At 43.4% G+C, this 22435-nt stretch overlaps 1 protein-coding gene across 2 annotated transcripts in view; it reads left to right on the top strand.

Annotated features, from left to right (window-relative positions):
- The window catches only part of MTURN (maturin, neural progenitor differentiation regulator homolog), a 29429-nt gene extending 8139 nt beyond the window's left edge, over positions 1 to 21290 (top strand). The window contains exons 2-4 of one of the 2 annotated variants that reach the window (XR_004351448.1): positions 1765 to 1887; positions 15915 to 16076; positions 17462 to 21290. Coding sequence is in view for 1 of the 2 variants with exons in the window: in XM_032643273.1 (XP_032499164.1) it covers positions 1765 to 1887; positions 15915 to 16025 (234 nt within the window). In the remaining variant the exon portion in view is untranslated. Of the gene's footprint in view, positions 1 to 1764; positions 1888 to 15914 lie in introns of both variants that reach the window. The other variant, XM_032643273.1, reaches the window with a different exon arrangement.
- The last annotated feature ends 1145 nt before the right edge of the window (positions 21291 to 22435 follow it).

Here is a 22435-nt window from a genome sequence, read left to right as displayed (position 1 = left end):
CCACCATTTATTGAATATCTACTATTTGCCAGCCAGGCACTGTGCCAGGCACTAAATAAACATTTTACTTTTTCTCTAACCTTCACAACAAGTCTAGGGAGGGCAGGCTTAAAATTTTCCATCGTGTGATGCTAGGTGTTAACCCCATCTCTAACTTGGATAAGAATTTGAAATATGCTTGAACTTTTTAAAATTTGAGTTTGAAAATGGGTGCTGAGCTGAACTTATATAAAGTGGGACTTTATTATTGGTCTTGCAGAATCCCCACTAATTAAGAATCAAGTGCAGTAACGGATATAAAAGCGCTTTGTACTATTATGTTTTTGTACAATGCAAGAGACTATTATATAAATGGCATTTCAGAGGCTCAACAACTTTAAGGGCCTCTAATTAATAGGGAATCGTGTTTGAGCTATTCTCTAAGGTTGGAGAAGCTAGAAGTTATCTTTATTAGGTCAAGGCGATAGCTACTCTAGAAGTCTGCTGGAATTAGAGCAGCACGTGTCGGAAATGGACCTTCATATCTATGAAACACAGATAATTGGGTGGTAAAGATGGCATATTAGCACCTTGTTATTCTCTCTTGGATCTGAGAAGTGTTTTAAGTTCTTTCTAGTTCCTGGAGATCCTGCAGTGAGAGAAGTAAGTGAAATATGTTTATTGAGTGTTGGGCATATGACTTTCTGGGGTGATGCTCTAATCATTTGTATTAATAGGAGGGGGCAAGTGCTTGACATGGACCATTTCTCCAAATTGATCTTGTCTCTTGCTGCCTAGTCCCTACTCCTTGCTCTCATCTGCCAAATATCTTCCTCTCCTCTACACTTCTTTCACCAACGTTGAGCTGTCATTGCTCAGGCCCCTCTAAACAGTGATTCTTGGTACCTGACTGATACCCCGATGTCATCCTGGTAGCTCAGTGCCCCCTCCATTGCTCAGATATGCAGGGGCCTTCTGCATCTACATCTCTCAAGCCTGTTTCTTGAACTTATTCCAGATCCTTGAACATTTATGGGAGAAACTAGCCTAGTCTTAAAGATGTGCTAAAATGGATATCCTCATTTGGGGAAAAAATACCCCACTTGTCTAGCCCTAAGAAAAAATAAAACCTAAATCAGTCTCCTCTTGGCGCGTGTTAACATTGCAAAGTGTTGCTTGGGTACGACGATGCCCTCTTAAAGCATTTTAAGGGAAGGTGAGCTTTCAGAAAGCCTTTGTTTCCTGGTGACTTAGTGATGACTTTTCTGTGTGTTCTCCTGAATTCATTTCATCTTGAAGTAAATTTATCATCACAGGCTAATCTGGGTAAAGAATATCTCGAAGTAAGCAGTTACAAACCATGCCTAATTAATCCTTCAGCCAGTGCTGAAGGCAAAGGTAAGGATTACACAGGCTCTCGGTTTCTCCTTCCTCCTGTTTTAAAACCCCCCGTAGCTGGCACCAGAAGGGGGGCGGTGGAAATCATGGGTGGGGGAATATTGATCCCAATGCCGCTTTTACTGCGTATGAGCAGATCTGATGGAAAATTGAGCAGGTGAGATTATGGACCAGAAGCGTGGGGGTTTTCTGCAGGGTATGCATTTTCTGATCTCCTTCAGTGCAAACAAATCAAGGATGACTCTATGGATTTTACTCTGGAATGGAGGCCTTCTTCGAATTCACGTAATTAAAGAAAAAAAAATCTTCTTGGCTTTGTTTATTTCAAACTGAGTATAATAACTGTGTGTCTTTGTTTTCTCCTTTCCCTTGCCGGCGGGCATGTAGCACGTGTGGAGTGAGAGCGAGGACTGCCTGCCTTTTTTGCAGCTAGCACAGGATTATATCTCCTCCTGCGGCAAGAAGACGCTCCATGAAGTCTTGGAAAAAGTCTTCAAGTCTTTCAGACCTGTAGGTGCCTGCTTGGCTTCTAAAGCCATCTTGTTGTCTCCAGTGATTGTGCTTTGAATGACATGGATTGTGGGGAAAGTGGGCAAAACCTGGGGTGACTAATTGTTTTTCTCTTGTCTGCCCTGTGGCTTAAAGATAGCAGCTAGTGGAGGGAGGCTGAGGGCGGAGAGGGAGGGGGAAACGGGATGCGACACAGCTGTTTGTTGCAGGGATGATGGTTATTTCTAGCATCACTTGAGTTAAGAATCTCTGATTGGGTGGGAAGCAAACAGAGCCTTTATGAGACCACTGAGTATTCTGGTTCTCATCCAGTAGACTTAAAACCAGAATGCTTGGAAGTGCTATGGAGGTTCTCTTATGATAGGAAATTGCCAGAAGGCTATATAAAGGATGTACCTCCATGTTGATGGATATAGAGAAGGAGGAAATTGGATAGTTGTTCTGTTCTTTTCTCTTTTTATGAAGTCTCTTATAGAGAGCTTGCTTTCCCCCAACCCCCTTAGGATTTAGGAACCTGTATGTCTGTGGTTAGCTGACAGTTTGTTTCATTATAGCTGAAAAACATGTAAAATGAATACTCACCCCTAATTTGAAGACTGCTTCTCTCTTTATTTTTATTGGAAGAGAAAGTCAGATTACGTGACATTTGCCCCAAGTTCAATTCCCTGCCCACCATAAATACTCTACATGCTCAGTGTTATTTGCTCTAGGATTTCTTTCTTTTTTTTTTTTTTTTTCTTTTTTCAAATCTTTTAAAGTAGTATCTACTTCTTTCCTGGAATTTTCAAACTTGTCTTCTGTTTCTCTGAACATGGTAGGCTTGGCTGCATAAGAGACTGTCAGATATTCCAGTATTTCAAGGTTTGGGAGTCCGTTTTGTCAGCTTTTGTTACCACTGGTTCCCCGTCCTGGTATCTTGTTTCTTTGCATGTTGGATTATCTCTGCGTGCTTGAATATTTGTATTTGAAAATTTATGTATAGGGGTATGTTGAGGCCTAAGATGATGGTACTTTCCTCCAGAGAGGATTTTTATTTGCTTCTGCCAGGGCTGGAGGGGCCCTGTCAGTCAGAGACCACCCTCAATCAGGTTGAGACCTGTGGTTCTTGGAACTCTCCAGGTGATGGCCAGTCAGGTTGCAGGCCTGGTTTATTCTGGTTCATCCTTGTTCCGAGAGCAGCCTCAGTCTGTTCAGGCTGATATTACAAAATACCATAGACTAGGTGGCTTATAAACAAAAATTTATTTCTCATTGTTCTAGAGGCTGGAAGTCTGAGATTAGAGTGCCAGCAGATCTGGTATCTAGTGAAGGCCCACTTCCTAGACAGATGGCCATCTTTTCACTTGAACTTCACATGGTGGAAGGAGACAGAGAGAGCCCCAGGGCCTCTTTTATAAGGGCACTAGGCCATTTATGAGGGCTCTAGCTTCATGACCTAATCACCTCTCATAGGGCCCACCTTCTAATACCATCACCTCGAAGGTCGGGATTTCAACATATGAATTTGGAGGGGGGAACACAAATACTCAGACCATAGCATAGGGGTCCTAGCCTAAAGTGACAATGGTTTATAACAGTTTGCTCCTTTGAAAGGCCCTGGGTTTGACTTTGGTCTCCCTAGCTCTTAGAGTAGGCCAAGGATGCAGTAGAAGTTTCTTCCAGGTCAGCAGATGTCCTTAGGACAAAAGCAGCTTTTTATGATAGGTTTACCCCTCTGGGTGCTAATTCTCAAGATATTTAAGAAGGCATTTTTCATATTGAATCTAGATTTTTTAGGTCTCTTTGCAGGAGTTTGTCCTGATCACTATCACTTAGTCCATCATTATAAAAAGTGGAATTTCAAGTGGCTTTCGTCACTTTATCTGATTTGTATCATTTGTCCAACCATTTCTTTTTGTTGTTGTTGTTTGTTAATTTTCTAAGCCTGTTTGGCTTATTCAAAATAGATTTTTGACTTAAAGATACTGGTCTATCCCACTTCCACTCATTCAAGATGTATTTACTGAGTACCCAGTAGGCACTTGGCACTCTTTACTGCTCTGTTCCTAGCAGTTGAACCAGACAGATGAAAATCTTAGACCTCACAGAGCTTGTATTCTAGTGGCAGAGAGATAAGACAAATAAGTACAACATAAGATAAATGAGTACAACACATAATGTGTTAGTGACAAGTGCTGAGGAGAAAAAAACATGAGTCAGGGAAACGGGGTGAGAAGTGTCAGAGGCACTGACAGTTTTGACTAGGGGAGCAGGGAAGGCTTCACTGAGAAGGTAATGTGAGTAAAACTTGAGGTGAGATGTGAGCCATGAGGAGAGCTACAGGAAGAGCTTTCCAAGTAGAGAGAACAGCAAATACGACCACAGAGGGAGAGAAAACTAGTGTTCAGAGAACAAGGAGGGGCTGGTATGGCCTGAGTTGGGGGGGAGGGGAGGAACATCGAGATGAATCCGAGGAACCTCAGGGGCTTGCAGGTCACAGAAGGACTTGGGCTTGTACTCCCGTGTGCTGGGGAGCCGCTGGAGGGGTTTAAGCACAAGAGGGATCTGCTGAGTAGAGAACAGGCTGTGAGGTGGGGGTGGGAGCAGGGAGCCCAGTGAGGAGGCTGTTGCTTTCATCCAGGTGAGGCCATCCGTCTTGGACCAGGATGGTCACAGTGAAGGTGGAAGAAAGGGGCCGGATTCTGGAGATACCTTGAAAGTAGACCCAACCGGACTTGCTGATGGGTTGGAAGTGTGGTGTGGGAAAAAGAAGACATGGATGACTCCAGAGGTCCTCATCTACTCAGTGAAGGGAATGGTGTTCCTTGACTGAGATGGATGAGGCTGCAGGAGGAAAGTTTAGGGGTGAGTCTATCAAGAGCTCGGTTATAGACGTGTCAGTGTTTGAAATACCTGTTAGACATCCAACTAGAGATATCAAGGCAAGCAAAATTTTTTTTTAAAAATTGGTTCCCTCAAATCTTAACCCCCCCCCAGACTATCTAATTAGCAAATGATAGTCACTGTGCAGCTGGTTTCCTCAGGGGGGTTCCCCTTATTAGCCTGCCACCTGATTCTCTGTATGTGGCTGTCATCTGTGGGGGCAAGCAACAGACTACCTGCAGAATGGGCTTAACTGCAGAAGGTGAGCTCCCACCAGGACTTCTTTTGCCACCTTGCTTTACCAAGTCTGTGGCTGTATTTCAGCAACCAGGCCGCCACATGTAAATGGAAAAAACTGCAGTCCAAAAAATCCAGATGCATAGCTAAAAGCGATTGACTTGGTTGAATACTTTCTTTCAGATCAAGCTGCTTTGTGTCATGGAGACACACAGATTTCATTTAACGCTGTTGGGCTTCCAGAGTTCATTTCTAAAGCAGAGCCTTCCGCCACAGTGGGCAGGGATGATGCTCCCAAGGTGGGGCCTTTACCTGGCACGGCGCCCCCTTTGGTGGGGAAGCTTTTGCGTGCTGGGCACTCTGGCTGGGTCTTTTTGCCTGCGGGAGAGGCTGGAGGCCTCCTCAGAACTAGTGAGGGTGAAATGCACACAAGCTTTGGGTTTCTCTCAGTCAGGATGTGCCCCAGATGGGATGAGAGGGAGTGTTACAGACCCAGGTGAAGGACTGCTGGAGATCGGTGGGGAAGCTTTTACCCTCTCCCTCTCCACTGAAGAGTGCATTTCTTCCCACTGGTATTTATCTGTTTTATATAAAGGAGCTTCGGATTTAGAAATAAGACCCAGGAAAGGGTCTTACTGCTGTTGTAGCTGAAAGTGTTTGTTGAAGTAACACATACCCAGATGCTACAAGGTTATCACGCAGGTAAGCTTGAGCACCTCATTCCCTGAAAATTTTGGATAATCTGATCAATCTGTGTAGCTCCTTTTTGTTTATAGTTGGGGAAACCACAGAAGGAATATTTTTACCTTCATCTTAGAACAGCCTCATTCATGGCTTGGAATTCTTGTTTTACCTTGGCCAGCCCATTGCCAGCCCCTATGCTGTGTAATCTCTCCAGAAAGATAAGGACCTTTCTGTTGACAGCCTTCTGCGGCCTTTTGGGGCATCAGTCAAGCAGGGTCAATTAACTTTGCTGAAGCCCACGCGTGCCTGCCTGCATGGGCCAAAGAATGGAGTCATCTTCTGGCCATCCTCAGCGATCCTGCCTGCAAGGCTCAGCATGCCACAGTAGCACTCTCTACCTTTGGACATTCCAATTTTGTAGACTGTGTGCTTTTCCTCCCCTTTCTGTTTGCCTTCCCCCCGCCCTTTCTGTTTGCCTTCCCCGCACTGAAATAATCAATATCACAAAGTCCATGCCCTACCAAAGAAATCTGTTATTTGATTTGACAAGAAAAAAATAATTGTTCTTTTTCTTATTCACCATGTTACTCCTCCTCTTTTTTCTCTATCCCTTCATCACATGATCAACAAAATGTATGATCATCTGCTATTTGCCAAAGCACCGCTTTGGAGAATAAGAGGCAGGGCAGGGTGCCTAGCCCTTGCGCTCAAGGAGCTGGCTTTCTGGTAGGAGACAGAACCACAAAAACGTACAGGGAAACTCCAGGTTACAAAATTGAGCATTTATTTTGGTCTAGACACTCTGCTAGATACAGTGCAAAGGAGTTCCATTCCCTGCTCTGCTTGATCCGATCTGCTGGTTCTCTGGGGAAGTGTTTCCTGAGAGGATGTCAGTGAGTGTGCACCGACCGCAGGGTGTTGGTTGTGGTCCCTTTACCTAGTTAGGCAGAATCAGGTTACTACAGTGATGAGGAACCCAAGCTCTGGGGGCAGGCTGCCTGGATTCAAATCCCAGTTCTGTCACTTGCTGGCTGTGTGACCTCAGGCAAGTTACTTGACCTTGCTGTTTCTCAGTTTTTTCATTTGTAAAAGTAGGAAACAAATGATGATAGTTACCTTAGGATTGCTATGAAGATTAAATGACACGATTCTTGTTGGGGACTTAGTGCAGCGCAAGGCACAGAGGATAAGCACTGAGTAAATGCTGGCATTGACACGCACGGGATGGGGACACTTGGCAAAATACTGTTGAGAAGTGAGCTCAGTAATGAAAGCTTTCGTAGGACCCTTAGGTTTTTGATGGAGGAAGTAAACAATTTGCTAAGTGATTTCAACACACGCTTAACAGAAGCATCTGGCTAAGATAAGAGATTTTAAGGGGGCAGTGTTGGGGTATTATTGCCAAAAGTTTATCGACACTGGTTTTGGCAAAATAATAACCATCCATTCAGTACCTGATCCGTACAACTCAGTGGGTTTGAGGCTAGTGCTACAAGGGGGACAAATGGATGCTCCTGTCCCCCAGAGGGACATATGACCAAAGAGCCTCTGGTGACAGGGTTATGGGTGATATTTATTTTCTCTTCTGGATTTTCTAAATTTTCCATGATGTCACAGAAAACATGTATAATCAGGAACTATGTTGTGTTCTTTTTTTAAAAAACTGCCTTATCTACTATGTGTCAGAAGGACTGGGAATATCAGATGTGAGTGGGCTCATCGAGGAACAAAGTGCTGGCAGTGGCTTCGCCAGGAAGGGGGCTTGAAAGGGCGAGATCTGGACAGTGTTGGAGCAGGAGGAGGGCCGGCCAAGAAGAAAGACCAGAAGGGCCCATCTTGGCCCCATAGCCCAGAGAACCTTAGAGATGTCCCTGGGTGGGGCAAGGTGGCTTAGCCCCGGCCTGGCCGGCTCCCAGCCCGTGTTGTTCAGCCTTTGTGCCCCCATCTTTAAAATGGGGGTCATACATGTTTCTCTGCCTCGTGGATGCATGGGGAGCTTCAAAATCAGAACACAGAGGGCTATCAAAGCCCAGCCACCCCACTGAGGTTTGTTTCAATTTCCAGCTCCTAACTGCTGTTAGGAAATGCTTATTGGGTGGATATGTGGCTCCGTGGATGCAGTGGGACAGCTTCCTTCCTGGACTGACCTATATTCTGCTCCACTCCAGGGGCTGCCTAGCTTCTACCTAGTTTTTTTTTTTCCTTCCTGCTGCAATGTCATATCCAAATGGTACATGTGTGCAAATGACAGTGCTGTCATTGCCATCTGTGAGCAGGAGGGTTTATCCATGTCCTGGCACCAGTAATGGCTTCGGAGACACCTGTCACTAGGCTTGATCAATGCGAATTGGAGAATCGTTGGAGTCCTACTTTTTTTTTGTTTAAGTGGCCCTGGATTGACAGTTGCCAGCCATCACATGATTGAGTTAGATAATGAAATAGTGGTTATGGGTCTAAATAATGCTGGCCATGCCAGTCATTTTTTTCCTCCATGTTTTTATATCTTTTATTTAGTGATGATTAACAGTCCTTCCTCCCCTCCACCCCCCCACTAGAAAACAGTTCACAAAAGAAGAGAGAACTTACCATTTCCAAGTTAGCTGCAAAACCAAAACTAATCTTTACCTTTCAGTTCTCTCAAAGCTTTACTCTATTCTTCTGGAGTATTCTCCTCTTACTAGCACTGTGGACATTAGGGTCATGAGGCATCTGTTGCTGTGATGATTTTCTGTGCTGTTTTGGTTGATGTGTTTTTTTTTTTTTTTAATTGGGGTACAGTTGTTTTACAATGTTGTGTTATTTTCCACTGTACAGCGAAGTGAAGTAGAGTTCCCTGTGCTATACAGCAGGTTCTCATTGTTGCTTTGATGGCCCTACCTGGAGTGAGAGCCTGTGCTTCCCTAGGTTTTCTCACTCTGATTGACCCTGGTCCCCTGCCTGGGGTTGCTGTATGACTCCACGTTTTTTTCTCTTGAGAAACAGAGATCCTTCCACCAGAAGAATTCCTTTAATTAAGTCTTACTGGCATGAGCAAGATTGGTTGTTGTTTTTTTTTTTGCCACTAGTGGCTGGAGAGCCAGGGATTATACCCCACAGGAAAACCCTTTGTGTCCCAGAAAAAGTTCAATTCTTGCTTCTACTCTTCTAGTCTGGTCAAGAGTCTGGAAGAAGAGAGAGAATCCACTTGTGGGAAGCTGCCCCAGTTGGTCAGAAAGTCTGGTAGGAAAGATTATGCACAAGTGTGGGTTTTAATAAAAACACATTGAATTAACACAAAATTGTAAATAAACTATACTTCAGTAAAAAAATATTAATAAGAAAACAAAAAAAACAACCCACTACATCCAAAAAAAACCAAAACAAAACCACACACACACACATTGAATGTTGACAATTTAAGTTTATCATGGCATTTGTTTTTTGCTCATATGGTGAACATTCAAACCCTTGTCTTTTGTAGAACGTGCGATAGCCCCTAAAATAAGAGGGTACCTATTACTCTTGCCCATTTGGGTCTTACATCAGTCTTGCCACCTACCCCCCCCCCCCCCAACCTTTTTCTTTCTTTATTATCAAAAAGACAGACTGACCAGGATCCCATCAGAGGTTTCTTGGTACCACCAGCATCATGGATCATTAAGATAAATCGTGACAAATTCCCCAAATGCTTTAGGGTCTCAATACTCAGAGCGTGGTTTCTGGACCAGCAGTATCCCCGTCACCAGGGAGCTTGTTAGGAAAGCAGAATCTCAGATCCCACCTGAGACCCACTGACTCAGAATCTATATTTTAGGTAGATCCTGGGTGAGTCATATACACAGCAAAGTGTGGGAAATGCTACTTCAAAAGAATCCTCTGGAAGGAGCTTACAGGAACCTCTAAAGCCACAGGGCACTTAATGGAAGCCCCGAAGGCCTAGCTGGTTGCCTGTGCTCTCTAGGGCCTAGATACTATCTCCCCTTCTTTTATAAAGACACTCTAGGGTTTCCCTGATGGCGCAGTGGTTGAGAATCTGCCTGCCAATGCAGGGGACACGGGTTCGAGATCTGGTCTGGGAAGACCCCACATGCCGCGGAGCAACTAGGTCCGTGAGCCACAACTACTGAGCCTGCGCGTCTGGAGCCTGTGCTCCGCAACAAGAGAGGCCGCGATAGTGAGAGGCCCGCGCACCGCGATGAAGAGTGGCCCCCGCTCGCCGCAACTAGAGAAAGCCCTCGCACAGAAACGAAGACCCAACACAGCCATTAATTAATTAATTAATTAATTTTAAAAAAAGATTTTTTAAAAAAACGACACTCTAGCGCAAGTGTTTGAGTGAGAGACAGCAGATGCTAAGTGCCAACTGAATAGAGCCTCAACTAGTTTATAACACTTTCAAAAAGACCTGGAGTTAGTCCTACAGAAAACTGATACTCTCTTGGGTCTGAAGAGCTTTAATCCTCAAGGGTTGGCATCTCTACCCACCAGGTACAACCCTGTTAGGATGGGTGGGCTCCAGTAGTTCTTATGTGATCAGAGACTGTTCTGAAGAAGCAAGACCCTGGGAGTGCCAACGCTATTGTCCAGAGTGATCATAAAGATTTTTTCCCGTCAACTGAAAAAAAAATTTACTGAAGTAGGAATGAATGACTCTATCAGGAGCAATTTAAATATACTTGACAGGGTTTCTTGGCCTGTCTCCTTTCCCTTATAAGAGTGTGTGAGTGCAGTAAAAGCAAGGACTCAGGATTCTTCCCAGTCTGTTTATAGTCCTGTTTCTGATATGAATTCTTGACTGTTAAAAATTTGGATCCAGAAATTAAATTTTTTTCCCAGTCTGGCTATTCAATCTATTCTTTTTTTTCCCCTCCAGTTTTATTGCGATATAATTGACATACAGCACTGTATAAGTTTATGGCATACAGCATAATGATTTGACTAACATACATCATGAAATGATGATCACAGTAAGTTTAGTGAATATCCATGGTCTTATATAGATAAACAATTAAAGAAATAGGAAAAAAACACCTTTTTTTCCTTGTGATGAGAACTCTTGGGATTTACTCTCTTAACAACTTTTTTTTTTTTTTTTTTGGCTGCATTGGGTCTTTGTTGCTATACGCAGGCTTTCTCTAGTTGTGGTGAGCAGGGGCTACTCTTCGTTGCAGTACGCAAGCTTCTTATCGTGATGGCTTCTCTTGTTGCAGAGCACGGGCTCTAGGCACCTGGGCTTCAGTAGTTGTGGCATGTGGGCTCAGTAGTTGTGGCTCACGGGCTCAGTAGTTGTGGCGCACAGGCTTAGTTGCTCCGTGGCATGTGGGATCTTCCTGGACCAGGGCTCGAACCTATGGCCCTTGCATTGGCAGGCAGATTCTTAAGCACTGCGCCACCAGGGAAGCCCCTCTTAACAACTTGCTTATACAGCATACAGCAATGTTAATTATATTTATCATGATGTAAATTATATCCCTAGTACTTATTTAAGTTATAACTGGAAGTTAGTACTTTTTTGACTGCCTTCAGCCAATTTTCCCTCCCCTCACCTCTGCCTCTGGTAACCCAGAAGTTAGACTTACCTACCATAAATGAGAATGGAGACAGAGGTGGGAATGCTAGATTATTACATATCTGTATGATGTCCTTTGGAATCCCAGGCAAATTCTAGCTCTTGTGCTTTTTCTCTTTTCCTCCTCATGCTTCCAAATTGTACATACTCATAAATGTTGATATTAACGTTGCATATTGAATTTTTTAAAGTGTATTACTGAGTAGAAAACATTGAAGGCTCCAGCTATAGGAGCAGCATGGACAGCTGGAAGGATATCTCCCAGGTAGCCTGGCGGTTAGGTGTGTAATGTCTACAACCTGCTGGCCTGTGTTTGAATCCTGCTCTGATTCCTACTGGGCAACTCTGAGCAAATTTACTCAACATCTTCAGATCTTCTTTGTGAAAGGGAGATAATAGTACCTACCCCATAGGGTTATTATGAGGACCAAAGGAATTAATATACAGAAAAGCTGCTTATACAGTGCCTAGCAGTTAGTAACTTAACCGATATAAACTATTATCATTGAATCCATAGTGTGACAAAATTGGTTGGTTCCATGGAATGTAAGCCTGAGAATCTAATGCAGAGGCTGATAGAATTGAGTTTCTTAGTTCTCTTCCCACTTCCTACAGTACTAATTAACAATGAGGCAGTCCAGAAGCAAGCCCAGCAGAAGCAAGAGGAAGAAGCAGGGTCTGGAGACAGTCTACTGATGCAGCAGTAACTCCCCTTAAATAATTGAACTGGCTGTGCTTTAAGATGAGAAGCAAGATAATATAATGTAATTAGATAATTCACATAAGACTCTACAGTTTGCAGACCATGGCCACATTCACTTTCTCACTGAATCTCCATCGTTTCTCTGGAGTAGAGCAGATGTCATGGTTCCCACTTTACAGAGAAGGACACCGAGGCTCAGCAAAGGCAGTGGTCCCCAGCTAGAGCCCTGGCTTCCAGACGCGAGGTCCAGTGCCTTTTCCACACAGCCTCTCAACAAATCTTCAGATACTCTGCTAAGGTGCCTTAAACGTCCTGACAGCCATTGAGAGCTGCTTCTCTTCTCTCTCCCTCCTTTAAGGACAGGGGGAGAGCAGCTCTCAAATTAGCATCTGAGGATTTCCTGCCAAAGGGAAGGGCTTCCCATGTGGCTGATGCTACAGACCTAGAACTATGTGCTTTGGATTCACATCAAGGTAAGGTACAGAGCTAGGCAGAGGAGAGAGGGGAAGGGTTTCATGCTTGGCTTGCTGGAACCTCTTCTACCAAGCCACCCTAAGCTGAGGAGAGGGTGGGTGTTAAGGGGTACCTACAGTTTGAGTCCATGTGAATTATCTAAACGTATTATGAAAAAGAATAATCAGTGGCGTGTCACTTTAGGACAAGATGGCAAATATGTGGATGCATACCTCAACCGCGCCCCCTGTACTCACGACAGCCATTGCTAACTGACCAGGATCTTTCCCACTGAGCCTCAGAATCCTCCTGAACCCAAGGCTCCAGGCATCCAGTCAGATTTGTTAACTGAGAAGGAACCCATTGACCATTCCTCTTTTAAGGAGCATCCCTTCTGTACAATGAGGAGTTATATTTATTATTGAAATAATGCATCTTCTTTTGGCATTTAGGTGATTCTGGAGTTCTTGGTAGTGGCAAAAATATTTATATTTTATCAACTGTTTATGTTACCACTCTTTTGATACTTTCACCTTGCTGTGTCATCTAGCAGCTCTTGAAATAAACTTGAACACCATTAGTCATCTGTGTTCATTGTAACCAGCCATTTTTTTCCCTCTTTAGAGGCAAACTTTACCTTTTATTCCACCCAGTAAGATATGGAAGGGAGACAGTAGTAGGGGAAAGGGGCTTTTCCCTTCTCCCCAGCACACACGAGATTGGTGCAGACTACGTGATTGGTGCAGACTGTGCGAACAAGCTGAGATGCGCCCCTCCCACCCCTCCCCCCAGTCAGCAGTGTCTCTGAGACAGCTGTAGCCCTGAGCTCTAAGGGGAAGGCACGTGCCTGCAGTTGGCCGTAGTGCCTTGGCAGGCCACGTGCATCATATGACCCATAATGCCTGGCAGATGATTTTCAGAGATGATTTTCAGAGAGTGTTCAGAGGGCTCTCTGAGACCTGCAAGAGTTGTGGTCTGAGAACTTAAGAGTAAAGGTGTTACTTTGATCAGGACTCTGCTTACCCTTTCCTCCTGTAAGCCTTTGGGAGGGATTGGAAAGTGGGGTGGGTGGCAGGGCCCTGGGAAGCAATGCAGAGTAAATGGAATGGTCCATCTCACTTTGTCCTAATGCAGTTAGTGTTTGGATCATAGGGCCATTCAGTGAAGTTGCCTGAAAATGGTCAACCAAGGGGCTACCACGTGAGAAAGGTTCATCAAAGAGCTGTGGGTCGGCATCCCCGTGATGGCAGACAAGGCCAAGCAAGATGCCTGCAGCCATGGCTTCCTGCCAGCACCAGAGCGTTCGTCCATATTGATCAGGCCCAGCAAAGGGCACTCACGGTTTCTAACCCAGGACCAGCCGGTGTTTTAAGAAAACGTTTACTGTGTATTTATTGTGAATTTCCCTGATGATAATTATAGAGCATTTGGAAAATACAAAAAGATAAAAAGGAAAAAATATACCCATAATCACATTGCCTAAAAAAGTACTCTTAAATTTTGGATATATTTATTTCATTGAAGTCTTTTTTTCTATGCATTTGTGTATACTTTAAAAAAAATTTGTATCATAATGAAAATGCAATTTTCATCATGTTCTTTTTACACACATGAGCACATTTTTTATATCATTAAGCTCAAAAATACTGTTTTAAGTGGATATATAAGATTCCATTTTATGGATGCACCATAATTTATTTAACCGTTTTGTTGAACATTTCAGTAGTCTCTATATTTTTATATGTGTGTTATGAATAATAGCAGCATGCATTTTTAGAGAAGAAGACATAGAGAATAGATTTTTAACATCTTGATGGGATAGTCAGCACTGTTCATTGTACTACTGCTGACGGCCCAGTGTGTGTGTGCGCATAGATATTGTATCTTTGTGTATGCATGGATGATACTTAAAAGTAGAGAATCTCCAGGCTCTCCAGTAAAACCTAGTCCTTTGGGCACTAATCCATTGTACGATTGACACTTCCATCTAATAAGCTTATGAAAATAATTATAGAGGTAGCTGACTCCCATGAGAAATCCATAGCTACTGTGCTAATTCCTGTTAAGTGCTGTTGAAATTTTTTTATTGAAGTATAGTTGATTTACAATATTATATTAATTTCAAGTGTATAACAGTGATTCAGTATTTTTATAGATTATACTCCATTTAAAGTTATTACAAAACAGTGGCTATATTACCCTGTGCTGTACAATATATTCTTGTTGCTTATTTATTTTACACATAGTAGTTTGTATCTTTGAGTCCCCTACCCCTATTTTGCCCCTCCCTCCTTCCCTCTCCCCACTGGTCACCACGAGTTTGTTCTATATATCTGAGTCTTTTTCTGTTTTGTTATATGCATTCATTTGTTTTATTTTTTAGATTCCACATATAAGTAATAACAGAGTATTTGTCTTTGTCTGATTTATTTCACTAAGCATAATACTCTCTAGGTCCAGCCATATTGTTGCAAATGGCAGAATTTCATTCTTTTTATGTCTGAATAATAATCCTGTGTGTGTGTGTGTGTGTGTGTGTGGTGTGTAACTCACATCTTCTTTATCTAGTCATCTGTTGATGGAAACTTAGTTTAATTCCATATCTTGGCTATTATAAATAATGCTGCTATGAACATTGGGGGTACATGTATCTTTTTGAATTAGTGTTCTTGTTTTCTTCAGATATATACCCAGGAGAATTCCTGGGTCATATGGAAGTTCTGTTTTTAATTTTTTGAGGAACCTCCACACTGTTTTCCATAGTGGCTACACCAGTTTACATTCCCACCAACAGTGTAGGAGGGCTCCCTTTTCTCCTCCCCCCTCTCCAACATTTACTATTCGTAGACTTTTTGGTAATAGCTATTCTGAAGTTTGAGGTGATATCTCATTGTGGTTTTGATTTGCATTTCTCTCATATTAGTGATGTTGAGCATCTTTTCATGTGCCTGTTGGCCATCTGTATTTCTTCTTTGGAAAGATGTCTATTCAGGTCTTCTGCCTGTTCTTTGATTGGGCTGTTTTTTTGATATTGAGTTGTATGAGTTGTTTATATATTTTGGATATTAACCCCTTATCAGTCATATCATTTGAAAATATTTCTCCTGTTCATTAGGTTGTCTTTTCATTTTGTCAGTGATTTCCTTTTCTGTGAAAAAGCTTTTCAGTTCCATTAGGTCCCATTTGTTTATTTTTGCTTTTCTTTCTTTTGCCTTAGGAGACATATCCAAAAGAATATTGCTACAATTTATGTCAAAGCGTGTCCTGTGTTCTCTCCTAGGAGTTTTATGGTTTCTGGTCTTAAATTTAGGTCTTTAATCCATTTTGAGTTTATTTTTGTATATGGTCTGAGGAAGTGTTCTAATCTCGTTCTTTTACGTGGAGCTGTCTAGTTTTCCTAGCACCACTTGTTGAGTAGATTGTCTTTTCTCCACAGTCTATTCTTGCCCCCTTTGTTGAACTTGGGTCGGACGCCTTTGGTTGTCTTCCTGCCTGTGGGCCATTTGGCATTCACAGCTGCTTCTCTTCTCTCCCCTGTAGTTACTGGGGCTTCCGGATGCGGAGGACGACGCATTTGAAGAGTACAGTGCGGACGTGGAAGAGGAGGAGCCAGAGGCGGACCACCCCCAAATGGGGGTCAGTCAGCAGTAGACTTCCAAGGGCTCCCACCTGAGAAGGAGAGTGGGCCCTGCGGTACCCGAGGTGGGGTCACAAGCTCCTGGGTTAGCATTTCGCAATAGCACTTCGAAACAGGACGTCTGACTCCCGGCATCCAAATTAAAATGAAATACCTTTTTAACGACCACACGATATCTGGGATGAGCTTTGCTCAGAAGTGACCGGAATTTTACTCCCGTTTCAGTGGGTCTCTAATGGAGTTGTCTCGGTAGCCTTTGCCATTTTGAATTTAGAGTCCATTTTGCGGCTGACTGTTCTCTCTTGAGTTTATGTTGGAGAACTAACATTTGCTGACTCAAAAGTAGAGAACTCTGAATGTATTAAGGATCTGTTTCGAGTCATCACAGGGGACATTATTGAGAGAAAGCATGGCAGAGAAGAAATGCAGTCTGCACTTTTTATGTACCTTTTAAGTGTATGTAAATGGAAGGTTTTGCTTATAAAGCATGAGTTTTAATATCTAGTCGTTAAACTGCACAAGTGCAAATACAAGGGCAGAAAAGGAGAATTACTTAGTTTTGGGTTAAGAGGGTAAGAGAGGCAAAAAAGCCTTTAAGTGTTCTGCCATTACTGAGTTACCTAGATATATAGCAGCTGGTTCATGGTTAGGTAGAAACATTATTTGCCTGTTCAGTTATTTTAAAACATGCTGATTCCAAAGCCACTTTTAAAGTCTCATAGTGGAGAATATAAATGGGGTGACATAAATTATTGATTTCTTTAAAATGTTTATAAGCCACCCCACATATGAAATGAAACATTTACCTTCTCTTTATAACAAGATGGCAACTTGTTAAATCATGAAAACATCCCAAATCCAAGTGCCACTTAAACTTTGAAGCCATAGATGAATTTAATAGGAAAATAAACCAGGATAAATTTTTTTTAAATATGATGGAATCCTTCTTTACTTTCTTAATCTGACTTTTATTCTTCAAAACAAAGTCAAGAAAGGATCCCACTGTATAATTTATTTAAAAATTGTAATCAAGTGCTTTGAGGAACCCAACTGCAGTGAAGTTTTAAAGTTGTATGAAGGTGGGAATCTTTTCATCGTGGGTTAGCTTGGTTCAGAAGGGAAGTTTTAATGATCAAATATTCAGACAACTCACAGAAACAACTACTGTCATAACTGGAAACACTGCTGTCATCATTTAGCAACACACACTGAGGGGGGAAATTCTTTGCAATGCTAACATGGAATTATTTAAAACATTCATTTTGCTTAGACCCTTCTGCATCTCTGGTTCTAATAAAAGATGCAGAATGCCTCTTTTACAACACTTAACATCTGGGGTGGAATTGTTTTTAACATGCACACACATGCCTGTTGGGTTGTCAAAGTTTTAGATTAAAAAAAAAAAGCAGCAGAGGCCACGGAGTTTACGGGAGTCTTGTATATCTTCCAGGCATGTCGGTGTAAACCTGATTATCTCAACATTTTCTGTTTAATTGATTGGTGCCGTGAGGAGTACAGCTGGTACCACAGCTGCTCGTGGTAAAATGGTGTCCTACAGTTTTAAGTCATCGGGTAAAATAATTTCGTGGTTTCGATCCGTGCTTCAGTACCCATGTTTTTTTCTTTCCTTGGAAAAACATATTAAAGGTTAACTTCAAGTGAAATGAATTATCTTTGGAGTAGCCTATTAACAAAACAAACCTTGGGGTTTTATCCAGTGGAGCAAGCGGATTCCGTGCTTTGCTCCCTTGCCTGTGTTCTGATTGGCTGTGAACCTGAGCACAGGTGATTGGGAGCTATGCCTCCCGTAGGTAGAGCCCACGTCTGTAAAGCTCCGTGTTCACACTGTAGTCTGAAAGAATGACTTCTGCCACCGAAATGAAGAAGCTGGACTGGCTTGCTCCATTCAGAGGTAAACTGGAATTTTGTACGTAGAGGCTTAAAATCTAAATTTACATATGTTTGAAAACGGAATGGACATATAAAATGTATTTTATGAAAAAAGTGTTTAGGCTTTGACCAAATGCATTGTGGTGTTATTATGTGAATGTTCTCTGTCGATAAAAATTGAGCTGAGATAGACTCAGCCATTCAGTGGGCTGAGGAGAAATCTGGCCTTTGTTCTGCCCCAGGGGTAGGAAAGGACATCGCTGTGTGTTACTTATTTTCAAGGCAAAACCCCAGAGGGCGTTGCGAATCGGATTGTTTCCTCTAAAGCTTCGTTTTCTCTGATTGTGCACATCCCAGCCAGTGCATGCTGACACACACGCACATGTACACACTCACCTGCGCTGTGGATTCTCTGTTTGGGTCGTGGGTGGCATCAGAACTGGCTCAGTGCAGAGCTTCACCTGGCCGCTCAGGGACGCAGGCAGCCTGTGGTTCTCATTATGGAAGTGGTTCCCTGGCTAGACCGAGTTCCGACTCTCACAAACACGTAAACACACCTACCGAGAGGCAGTGTGGTGCCACAGGAGAAGCGTAGACCCAGGAGTTAGGAGAGAGACCCGGGTTTAGTCCTGACTCTGCCAGTGACCATGTACGTGCCCTTGGACAGGTCATTTAACTCGCCTGAAGAAAGGGGTGTTGGCCCTTCCTGCTTGAACCACTGTCCTTCCTTAACTGCCTTACTATTTACTATGTGTGTGTGTATGAAGAGCAACCGTGAAGGAAACTTTTCGAGAAATGCGAAGCAAATGCATTTTGAATCTTGCTGTCCTTAGGATCCTGGCCACAGGATGACCTTAGAACAGGTTTGTGTTAGTCTGTGCGTGTTGAAACCCCCTCAGGTCTGATGCTGAGGGGCTGATGAGATTCTGTCCTCAGATGAGAGGGTAAAGGGGGGCCCCGGAGATATGGAAAGCGTATCAGTACTTGTCCCAGTTGGCTGCTGTGCCGTGGAAGGTATGGATTTGCCTCGTGCTCTGACAGACTGGGGCTTTGGAAGTAGAGTAAGTTTAACTTAACTTAGTCGGGGAATTCGCATGAAGAAAAGCTGGAAGAGCGTGAGAGATGAGTGCTTTGTTGCCGTGTCATCCAGTAGAGAGAAAGAGAAGTAACAGAGAAAGTGACTGTGTGTGTGTGTGTGTGTGTGTGTGTGTGTGTGAATAGGGGAATGGTTGATTGCTTGTTGATCACTGTGGGCTAGCTGTGAAGTCACACCTGTGATAACGTTCCAAAACCTTGGTCCCAGCTTTGAGTGAATCACAGAGACATTTTTCTGGTGGTTACCTGGTTACTTTCCCTGCCTGATAATCATACCGAGGAGACTTCGGGGAGTCGGAGAGCAGATTCTGGGGGGAGGTGAGACCCCACAGTATGCCTGCCACCACCACGGACACTACGGTGTCCACTCAAGTCTCCCAGGCTCCCGGCAACACACAGTGCTTTTTTTTCCCCATGCCTAGAACGTGAAAAGTCTCTAATTTAGGAATTCTTCTTGTGTCCTGGTGCCAGAATTGAGGTTTCCAGTGTCCTTAAGTGAAAACCCCTCTCCTCTCGTAGTCACTGTGTTTCCACATGGGAGCAGAAACCTTTCCCTAGCGCAATTACACGTCTAAATATTGCTTCTGTTTCGTAAGAGCACAAAGTGTATGGACCTAGGAGAGCTGTGATACTAGAGCATCATTGGAATTTATATCTTAGGAATCTGCCTCATGTTAAAAGGTACAAGTTGGGAAGCTGTGGTATGAACAGATCTTATCTCTCCTGGTTTGCGAGACACATAGGAATAGGCAGGACTTAACCCGGGGTAGGAGGAGATGAGTGAGGTAGAATGGGAGAGTTAGGGTCTGATTTTTTAAATCAATATAAAGGCGCAAGAGGCAGTTATCATATAAAATACAAGAGAACTGTCGTCCTGGCTATCTCACCAGGATCCTGCTTTCCTCAAAGGGGCTGCTTGCATGTTGAGAGGCAAGGCCTCTGTCCGGGGTGGCTTTGTGGCTTTAAAAATGCCCCCCAGCCAAGGAGACAGTGGGTGTCTTGCAAATCTGGTGGGGTTCTGTTCCTCACTCAACCAGCTGCTAGAGAAGCCTGTATTTCCAAAGTGCTGACAGATCTGCAGGGGGCTCCAGTCACCTGGCAGGCAGAACGGGAACCAAACTTGACCTCGCTGTCAGCTGCAGATGAGGCTACAGATCAGGAATGCCCCAGCTGGCCAGAGGGCAGAGCCCGCCTACTCCACCACGCTTCCGCTTCCGGGTTGTAAAAGAGCACAGTTAAAACTCAAGTGGGTCACAGATCCCTCTTCCCTCTAGCGAGTGTTAACTCCAAAGAGACGTCATTGCCTGATTGCTGTCTTCAGATTACCAGAGAAGCCTCAAGGTTTTTTGCATTAACAACTAATCCTCTTCCATAAAGACACAAGCAGTTATCTTGGTTTGGTGATACCAGGTATGGCATGAAAGGCTGAAGTCTTTTAGATTTTATACAGAATAATTCTCAGACTTGCCAGAATGCCGGTAGCCACTGGTATCCGTGGCAACGTGGTGTCCATGGTAAAATATCTATAGCTCGTGTTCCTTGGGCAAATTGTTAAATAATGTGTTGTCTTTGGTATTTTCATTTAAATTTGGATTACAAAAATAGAGGACCTATGAGCATTTCATGTTGTAGAAAGTCTACTTAAAGCACGGTATGGCTGAAGAGGCCCAAGTAGTTAAAAGCAGGCACCAGGCCACATACGAATAAACATTTCATTTTCTGAGAACTGTGTATTCAAGTTACTCAGTACCACAGAGAGAGCTGACAGTCTGTTCCTTGTAAGACTGCCTTTGCCTGGTTTTTTTTTTTTCTTTTTTGTTTCTTCAGATTCATTTTTTACTTTAAGTACCTTCTGATAGCTAGGCAGATAAGATACAGAGCAATACTCCGTACAAATGCCAGCTTTTTAGAGGAGAAAGTAAGTCGTCAGTTCTAGGGAAAACTTGAAACTATCTGTGAACCAGTCTTAATTTGTGTAAGAGAGCAAAGTTTAGTATCTACATAAGAAGAAAAAGCAAGGAATGGTTTGGGGATTTTGTTTTTTAGGTGAGAAATGTTTCATGCAGGGTGTCTCTGCTTTCTTCGCCTTTATATTCCTTTCAAAGAACTCTCTTGTAAATTACAAAACTGTGAAATGGGTTGCCAAAAACCGTTGCCCTTCATGAGCTGCTTCAGCAGTGTAAACGCAGAATTGAAGCCTGTCCACACCTGCTCCTTCCTCTCCCCTGAGGGTGAGGATCTCATCCAACGATGTAATTACCATACGCTTGCTATTAAAGAGCCTTCCGAACTCCGCTGCGATTTGCCTCTTGTTTACTTTCTCCACCACGTTTGGTCCTAAAGGACGCCTGACTTGCCATAAAGGAGGACCGGGAATAGGGACCATCAGCCAGCTTTGTGGTTGCTGATGCTGGAGCCTGGCTGCGGGGGGCAGGGGGATGGGAAGGGAGGAGTGATTACAAGAACCACTGATATGATTCAGATGTTAATAATTGATGTATTTGGAGACATTAATCTATCCTGATGCTGTACCTGGTGTTTAGTAATTTTCCACTCTTCCTTCGAACTTTAGATTTTTTCCCGTCCTGGTTAGGAATCCTTCATGGCATCAATCAGAAACCTGTGGTCCTTCTACCATGACATGACACCATTTCCCATTACTTTCCGCCCAATTGTTATTCAGAAACAATGGCATTTAAAAAATAAGTCTGGAAGTTGGTGGTAAGTCCCATTATTTGATCAAGAGCCATTTTCTTTCGCCAAATGAATAGGTCTCCATAGATTGTTAAATTAGATTTGCGAGTGCCTTAACAGGCACAGCCTAGAGGCTCCTGTGTGTGTTTCAGGTAACTTGATTCCCGCTTCTTCGTTTTGGACATGGGTGTTTTCAGAGATGGTACTGAGTGGTCGGCTGTGTGCAAGCGTTCCAGACCTCACTTAGTGTAAGATCCTGACCTCAGACAAAGGCTTTCTTACAAGAGAACTCATTTCTTACTGTTAGTTGTGCGCTCTCACAGGTAGACTTTTTTTTTTACCTTTGTATTTTATATTGGAGTATAGTTGATTAACAGTGTTGTGTTAGTTTCTGTTGTACACACTGCTCTATTTAAAATGGATAACCAACAAGGACTTACTGTATAGCACAGGGAGCTCTGCCCAACATTATGTAACAACCTAAATGGGCGAAGAATTTGAAACAGATGTAAGCTGGCTCCTCTATCTGAGTGCAGGGACTGCTGTTGGAAAGAGCCACTTTCCGCTTTGCAGTGAATCTTTCTCAAATTGGTTCCCGGGGGACAAGGTTCTAGCCCAGTCTCCTCCCTGACTGGCTGTGTGATCACAGGCTTGTCACCAGCTCCCCCTTGCCCCCTGCCCCACCTTTGTTTCCTCATCTGTAAAAACAAGAGTGTGGACTCATTTCCAAGTTCCCTCTGGGCAC

The sequence above is a fragment of the Phocoena sinus genome, chromosome 9, assembly GCF_008692025.1.
Source record: "Phocoena sinus isolate mPhoSin1 chromosome 9, mPhoSin1.pri, whole genome shotgun sequence".
NCBI classification, from domain to species: Eukaryota; Metazoa; Chordata; class Mammalia; order Artiodactyla; family Phocoenidae; genus Phocoena; species Phocoena sinus.
This window is presented reverse-complemented; position numbering and strand designations above follow the sequence as displayed.